An 8,633-nucleotide genomic window follows, 5' to 3' on the forward strand; every position below is an offset into this window, starting at 1 on the left:
GGTCTTCCATGTCTCCTGTGTCAAGCCTTTTCTTCGCGCCCCCGTTCGTCTTCCCCCCGTCCTTGTCGAGGGCGCACCTATCTACAGGGTTCGGAAGATTATGGACATGCGTCCTCGGGGCCGTGGTCATCAGTACCTAGTGGATTGGGAGGGTTACGGTCCTGAGGAAAGGAGTTGGGTTCCATCTCGGGACGTGCTGGACCGTTCGCTGATCGATGATTTCCTCCGTTGCCGCCAGGTTTCCTCCTCGAGTGCGCCAGGAGGCGCTCGGTGAGTGGGGGGGTACTGTCATGTTATGTCTTGTCCCTGTGCTTTCCCTTCTCTTCGTTTCCCCCTGCTGGTCGTATTGGTTACTCTCTCTCGCTATCGTTCCGTTCCTGCTCCCAGCTGTTCCTCATTCTCCTAACGACCTCGTTTACTCTCTCACACCTGTCCCCTCTTTTGCCCTCTGATTAAGTCTCTATTTCTCTCTCTGTTTCTGCTTCTGTCCTTGTCGGATTCTTGTTTGCTTTGCCCTTGTCCCGTCCTGTCGTAATCTGCCTCTTCTTCAGATGCTGCGTGTGAGCAGGTGTCTCTGTCCTCTACGGCCCGCGCCTACCCAGAGGGACCTGCAGTCGGTTGCCGCTAGCCCTGCAATTCTCCTCTACTACTAGAAGGAGGACTCTCCTGCAAAAATAGAGGATTTATGTTTTTGTTTTCCCTGTTTGGACATTAAAAGACTCTGTTTCTGTTGAATCGCTGTTGGGTCCTTACTCATCTGCATAACAATATGTTAAGAAATATATATTTTACATTCAAAATTAGATCAAAATAGATGCCAAATTTCAGATATTGCATTCTGTCTCAGCTGAAGTGTTTTATTTCTGGAACAGTTCTTCTCTGCATTGAAAAACATTGATTAACAAATTGTTGTATTTGGATGCTGTTAATCTTTCCACGGTGAAATACACAACATAACTAAGAGATGTTGAACTCTTTTGGACAAAGCTGTCCATCAAACTCTTTTTAGAAATTAATTTACAGTTCCCTGCTGCTGAAGTGCTGTTTGGCGGTGTTTGTCTGGCATATTGATTCTACAGTCAGTGTCATTAAACAGCTGTGTTTAGATACCTGTGGGAACACTGGGAGAAGTGGTGAGGCGCTGTGTCAAGCTGAGAAACTAGTGCTGTCTTCTGTGGCTTTGTGTTGCCATGGAAAACCAGCAGAATGTCTCTTTAATGCCTTATCATTCAGCAGCTGGTGACAGAACCCATTCGGAGGGGGAGAGAGATTCCTTCAGTGCCTCTGTGTGGCTGGGCTGAGCTAAGATGTGTGTGGGAGTGAGCGTGGGTGAGCTGTGAGTGAGTCTTGTGCTTCCTCCTTCCATATCTCAACCCTGCTCTTTTCTCATATGGAGAGAAAAGGCAACAGAAAGAGCACCTCAGCCAATGAAACAACACTGACTATGAATGTAACTTTTTTTTCGACTAAGGGAATATGCAGATTCACTTTAAAGAACATCGCTGTCATTTGTTGCTTTGAGATTGTTATGAAAGCGCTATTATTATTAATTATTACTATTATTTGTAAGATGATAAGATATTTGACAGCAGTCTAACAGGTGATGCACCTGTTGAAATGTGAGACACAATGAGAATGTTTTTCCGAGGAAAATCATTATATGTATTATATTCAAAGCTGCAACATGAATAGAAACTGGGGAAAGATGAGATTCTGTTCAACCAACCAAACAATCAAGCAAGTCTCCTACTTGTCATGTGATGTGAGGTATTCCTGGCGTTCCCCTACAGAGAAAGCTTTTCACGGAAGACCAGTTACCATTTGTTTCAGTTTAGTGGTGGGAAGACTTTCCAATTAACAGCTATGCTTGTGCTGCATTACAGTTCAGTGAAAAAAGAACAGGTTGAGTGAAAAAACAACTGTTCTGTCTTGAGATTGCATTCCCTACACTACTTTTGGAATCCATTTAACTCTTAAAGGGGAAGTTCAGATTACAATTTTTCCTGGACCATAGACTACTTTCAGGGTGAGTAATCATCTAACATCAAGTTGTAAAATCCTGAACTTTCCCTTTAAAACTAGGGTTGATGCATTCTATGAAACACCATTCAATATCGGGTGATCATGTTCTGTCATAATTTGTTGTCAGCGTGATCATGTTTGTAATCATGTTGATAGAGCTGGAAGACTCTGCTGTTATTATTGATTCACTCCAGAATCCTAGCTCAATAACCTTGGATACAGTCATTTGCGGGTCAAGTGTTAATGACTGTTTCTACATTTAAATGACTCATCTTTTTCAAACACCCATCACCAAATCCATGAGTGGGTAAGGGTCAGGGTCAAGACTTGTTTTTGTTATGAATGATATATTACTCATGAAATATATATGGTGCTCTGAACAGCTGAAATGATGTCCTACACAAACATTTGATATGGATTTATTGATTTACAACTTTTATTCCTTTACAATGATTTAATTCAATCTGTTCATGAAGCATGATGATAATCAGGGAACAGAACTGAAAACCAGAAAATAACACAAAAAAAATATTTATTTGAGGAACAGGATCAGAACTGTGAACGAAAGTGATCTATACCGTTCTGGAACAGGACAGTTCATTTAAAAGCATGGTGACCGGTTAATAACGTTATTTTACATTCCAGGCATTTTTTTTCATATTCCAGTGTCTGCCTGCCAGCTGAAAATCTTCACCAGTGTGTCTGCATGTGTAGGCAACCTGCCCCTCTCCCTTCGAAGCTTAGTCTACTGTAGCCTACTGATGTTACAAGCGTGATTCAGAAATTCAGATTTATAATTAGAGAAGAATGAATTCACTTTCTCGATGCTAGTTAGAGATACTATCACGTTTCACAGTGGATTTATTAACTAAAAAAATGTATGATGTTTTGTTTTAAATTCTGGTGCCACTCTGCACACACAAGCTTGTTCGAAAGCTAGCTAGCTAGCTCTGGTCCAACTTTAAGCCAACGCTCGGAAGTTCAACGACATTCAAAGTTCCTCCATAGAAACCGCTCCTCTGTAGGAATAATGATGTGGCCCTAATTCAGATAATGCATGTTGATAATAATGCCCAGCGCTTCAAGTCAAGCCTCCCCCTCCAGCATTTCTCGCTCTCTCCCCAGCTGCAAAATTTCAGTTGCATCTCATGCCCCTACATGTGTCCATCATGCATGTTAACAACTGTAGCCCAGTCTAACGGCTGCCTAGGCTGCGTAAGCTAAAACAACCATCGCTTGCCCGCTCCATAGCAAGCTGCTCTATCCGCACTAATTGGTGAAGTAAGTTAATAAATAATGAGTAAATGTAAAAATATATATATTTCAGAGGTTTATAAAAAGAACAGAAATGAAAGATATATACTGGTACTTTTTTGGGGTAAGAACCGGTTCTGAACTTCATTTTTCAGGTCGGAACAGTGGAATGGAAATTTAAAAAATGATGGTTCTGTTCAGAACGAAACAATTGGAAAATAATTTTGGTTCCAACCCCTGATAATAATACCACCTGATTTAGGTCAATAGTTTAGCAGAGGATATGACTCAATTTCTCTAAAGATAAAGCTTAACGTGAGTACTACTATCTGCAAATAAACTATAGTACTGCATGCTTACTGTGTTGGAAGATCTGATTTGGAGAAAATGGTGATGCTGACTAATATGTGAAAGTAATTCCATTATTCATTATTGTGCACAACACTTAAAGACTACAAATCTAAATAACAATACATTAATTATCAACTTAAATAGTATGCCTTCCAATAACCCATAAGGGTACCTACCTCCCTTTTAGCGATATTGTGTACACCAGAAATAATGAAATAGTAATTATACAAGCACCTGAAACAACGCAGAAACAAGCATTCCAGCGGTTGACGTGCATTCATAATGCATAATTGTACACAAACTTTATATTCGACTCAAATCAGCCCTGTTTAGCATGAGACAAAATTGTTATCAGCCTCGCATATCTTCTTCTAGACTAGCACACTACCAGAAGTTTCACAAGTACATGCAGTGAGAGATGCAAATTTGGGTCAAAGACGCAGGAGTGTTAAAGAGTTCACAAATCAGATGACATCCCAAAATCTGGATAATACACTGCTTTTTTTTGTGTTACATAGAAAGTTGCTCCCCTGGAAAAAAAAAGGTACAGCCACAGCCATGCCTCTTCTTCTTTAAAAAAAATCTTCTTCTTCTTCTTCTCTTCATCGAGGTCAGAGGCTTCACTGTTCCGGCACAGATGTGTCATCTCTCTCTACTCCCTCTGATCCTCCTGATACTAAAACAGACCGAAGAAGAAGCAGAATTTAGCACTGCAGATGGGATGAAGAATTCATTTTGCCATTACTCAGCAAGGCTATAATGACAATGATTCAATTGGTACTACTGATCCTGGTGAAACACTTCCTATGAATACCCTCCTTATAATGCATTATGCACAGCTCACGTGTTATTAATGAGCTTATAATGCATTATAAAGACCGTATTCATCGGATGTGTTACCAATAACCCAAGTGAAAAGCAGAGGCTACTCCAAGAGGGAGAGCTTTAGCTGGCCCATGCCTCTACGACAAGGAACATTAATTCTACTGTGTCTCAGAGGTATAAGGCACCTGGTGTTAAAAATAACACTGCTACATAAAGATGCTTGGCAACCAAGAACTGGGTTGGGGGTTGGTGACGCTCAGAGAAGGCTTGAATTGGAAAGTTGTTTGTCGGTCATTTCTTCAAGGATGTGGCTAAACCCAATTCAAGTCCTGTAAAGGTGAAACAACTGGACCTGGAATATATTCTAACCTCTGTCCCGTGTTTCCACATACTCAACACAAAAATGAACACCAACAAATAGAACAGACACAAGGAACACTGTAAACGCCACAAAATGTCCTGTCCCATTTCTTTATTAAACAAAGGACGAACCAGTGAAGTGGTGGTTGCCTGCTTAATATGTGCTGTTGCTGTACGATTACAACGAATAAGTCAAATGCATTTTGCATTTGGGATGGGTAACACACTAATATAGTATACTCTGCCCCTGGAATAGGAACATGTGAAATAAGCTGCAATGTACACTTTTTGATTCCTGGAAGTTTTCTCGAGGCTTTAGTCACCCGCCAAAGAACGTACATTTCAGTAGCTGATATGTTTAAAAAGAAACTGACAAAAAAATGTCCTGGAGCTCAACTATGAAAATACTGTGGCAAACCACTTTCAACATGTATTTGTGCAAACTGTACAGTTTTGCCCTGAATATATTTTCACCACAAAACGTGTTGATTAGATAGGAAGGCATCTCATTCACTTTATAATTGAACACTATCGCAGAACATCTCGATAAGATTTGCCATGGTTCTGGGCACCGACACCCTCTCACACGTCTTGAGTTGTGATCAACATTTCTCATTAGAATGCATCCATCTATTTGACAATATAACTAATGGACTATTCATTAATAATCACCTCATAAAGACGTTCGTTGTAGATTTCAATCATGCACTGCAGCCTTTATGGAGTGTCAAATTACTTACATTGAAATAACTCATTAATGAGCTTTATTAGACCCCGTTAATTATGCATGGCTTTTAAATTGCTCTCAAGCTGTGTTAAATGGCGGTCCTTCATGTGTCCCTGAATTATGCATACAATGTATGCATTTGATGTTGAAAACAGATCAATAAATGCATTTAATATTGTTATGGACACAAAATGGCCGTCCTGTTACTTTGCTAATAGTGTGCAAATCTGGATGTACATGATGTCAGGGACACAAGCATCAGAACCATAACCAATGTCCAAAGTGAAAGTGTACAAGCTGAAAATTACACTGAAATCATTTGTGTATAACTGTTACTGATGACATAGGCCTACACCAGACTAGTCCTGATAGTCCTGAGGGGTATATCAAGGCTAATACCAGTCTAAACCGGTTTGGGTCTACGTGTGTGTGTGTGTGTGTCAGGGGACACTAGTGTCACTGACCTGTGTCCCCCTGGTTTCCGTTGAGGGCCTCACCACTGCTGCTCACTTCCTCATCCTCCCCCTCAGGCTTGTCAGAAGGCTTAATCTTCTTCCTGGTCATGTGACCACGGAAGCCAGCCTGGATCTTGGCAGCTGCCTTGTTGGCCTCGGGGTCATCCAGAGGTATGTCCATGATATCCTCCTCCTCCTGGGGTTGGCTGCATTCTTCCTATAGGAGGACAAGTATATCTGAGAAATTAGGTGATTTAGAGGGGGCTTGGTTGGGGTAATGTAGCATGAGTAGGGTCCCCAGATTATCTTCTGCCTAGGAGCCCAAAATGACTAATTCCGCCTGAGGCCAACAGCAGTGGAGATCAGCTTGTTTATGGTTGTCAACGATAATGAAATATCCTCCTCAATTGCATCTTCAGGGTCCTAAAGGGTCCAAGGGCTTAAGTCTAGGAGGCCCTTAAATCACACGGTCACTCTACGGACAGAAGCTCTATCTTCTCTGTTGTTTTTCCTCACACCTATTGCCTTAACTTCTGCCATTGCTAAACTGGAACGGGGTAACTGCTATGTAAACAATGTTCCCAAACTGCTTAACCTGACACTCGAACAACATGCACAGAAAGGAAATACGTTTCTCTGCTTCAAAGTGTGCTTCAAAGTGATCCCCAAGTTCAAAAGTGGCCAGTCAGTCAGGCTGTCCATCAAGAGTGAGAAGAACATAAAGGGAATTCAACATTAGATCTCTCAGACTCTCTCTCTCTCTGACACTCTCATAGCACAAAGACAGCCCCATTGTATACCTTGTAGCTTATCATTGGCAGAATACACCAAGCTGGGTTGGTGAGTGGTGGGTGGGTGGGTGACATAGAACTGTCCTTATTCACAAGTGGTTACCGAACAGTGACATGGTTGTCAGCAATCATCCACACACGTCAGCTGCACCCCACCAGTTGCTCATCCCCTCTTAATTTTTTTTTTTTTGGGTGCATAGGCAAAACAAAGAAAGCCCACTGCACTGTAAAGATATGCATTTGAGAGTGTCCTCAGTGAAACCCCTTAGCGTGGGAGTGTGACCACCCACTATTACAGATAGCATTCATTAGTTTCAGGTCTAACGGCTGAGTAGGATGCCAACATTCGCATATCTTACAGCAGCAGAAAGACAGGAGTGTTTTTCGTTCCACCGTGAGGTTTCTCTAACTCTTCAAGGGGTTAATCTACAGTACGCTCTAAATGTGTCGTCTCAATGAGCTCAAATGACAAAGAAACATACTCATACTGTTAACAACCTATATACTCATTCTGGCTATCAATATCATTCTACCATAGATATTCATAAAGTATTCATTTAAAGTATTTCAACCAATCCATACGCAAATAATATAGGACCAAAGTTGCCTTGTGAAGTGGAAGCAGGTGTAGTGGACACCAGGTAGATCAGAGCTGGAGTTTTCAGGGCTGATGAAACAAGCAAGCCAAAAAGACCATAACAAGGAAACAAATGATTTTCTGACGGTTCCTAAAATATAAATCTCGTTCAACACATATATAAAAGCCTTTTAATAAATCCATCACCCAATTAGAATGATATAAAAAAAGCTGTAATGCTGTTAAAAAGCTGTAAGGAAGGAATAGTTTTGTATAATTACTTGTTAGATATGGGTTCGGTATATTAAGCAATACAATTCATTTCAAGCATGTACTCACAATGTGGCAGTCCATGATGAGCAATCTGAGAGATGACAGTCTTCGGATGAACTGACCTAAAATGCCTTTTGCCTGTACTTGACCGAGAAAGATGTATCTCGTGTCTCAATGGAGACGTCTCGTTCCCACTAACAGACACTCCCTAGTATTAGCTTGCATAGAGTGTGTGAGAGAGAGGGTGGGAGAGAGAAAGAGAGAGTGTGAAACAACCCCCTGCAAGCACACAAACCATGTGTTCTATCCTCCCAGTCTCATTAAGGTTGATAACCTGCTCTGCTCCCACAGACCTACTGTACCCCTCACCTCAAAGACTTACCTGACCTCAAAGTACAGTATATGACAAAGTCATCAACGAAGGGTCTCGTACATTGCACAAATCTTTTTAAGTGATAAATGTAAGTTATGTCCACTTTAACACATGGTGTCTGGCCATTTGGCACATGCCACCTACTGTACCATTTGGCACATGCCACATACTGTACCATTTGGCACATGCCACATTCTGTACCATTTGGCACATGCCACATACTGTACCATTTGGCACATGCCACATACTGTACCATTTGGCACATGCCATCTACTGTTCCCGCGCAGCCCAGTCAAAACTGTTCGCTGCTCTGGCCCCCCAATGGTGGAACAAACTCCCTCACGACGCCAGGACAGCGGAGTCAATCACCACCTTCCGGAGACACCTGAAACCCCACCTCTTTCAGGAATACCTAGGATAGGATAAAGTAATCCTTCTCATCCCCCCCCCCTTAAAAGATTTAGATGCACTATTGTAAAGTGGCTGTTCCACTGGATGTCTTAAGGTGAACGCACCAATTTGTAAGTCGCTCTGGATAAGAGCGTCTGCTAAATGACTTAAATGTAAATGTAAATCTACTGTACCATTTGGCACATGCCACATACTGTACCATTTGGCACATGCC

At 41.6% G+C, this 8,633-nt stretch overlaps 1 protein-coding gene across 1 annotated transcript; it reads right to left on the minus strand.

Moving 5' to 3' along the window:
• Positions 1 to 2,425: 2,425 nt before the first annotated feature.
• On the minus strand, positions 2,426 to 8,037 carry spa17 (sperm autoantigenic protein 17). Its single transcript, XM_029673989.2, has 3 exons — positions 7,702 to 8,037; positions 6,004 to 6,211; positions 2,426 to 4,303 (listed from the first exon to the last, which is right to left on the minus strand). The coding sequence occupies exons 1-3, from the start codon at positions 7,714 to 7,716 to the stop codon at positions 4,248 to 4,250; spliced, it is 279 nt and encodes a 92-aa protein (XP_029529849.1). The 5' UTR covers positions 7,717 to 8,037; the 3' UTR covers positions 2,426 to 4,247.
• Between the last annotated feature and the right edge of the window lie 596 nt (positions 8,038 to 8,633).

Source organism: Oncorhynchus nerka, linkage group LG11 (assembly GCF_034236695.1).
Source record: "Oncorhynchus nerka isolate Pitt River linkage group LG11, Oner_Uvic_2.0, whole genome shotgun sequence".
NCBI classification, from domain to species: Eukaryota; Metazoa; Chordata; class Actinopteri; order Salmoniformes; family Salmonidae; genus Oncorhynchus; species Oncorhynchus nerka.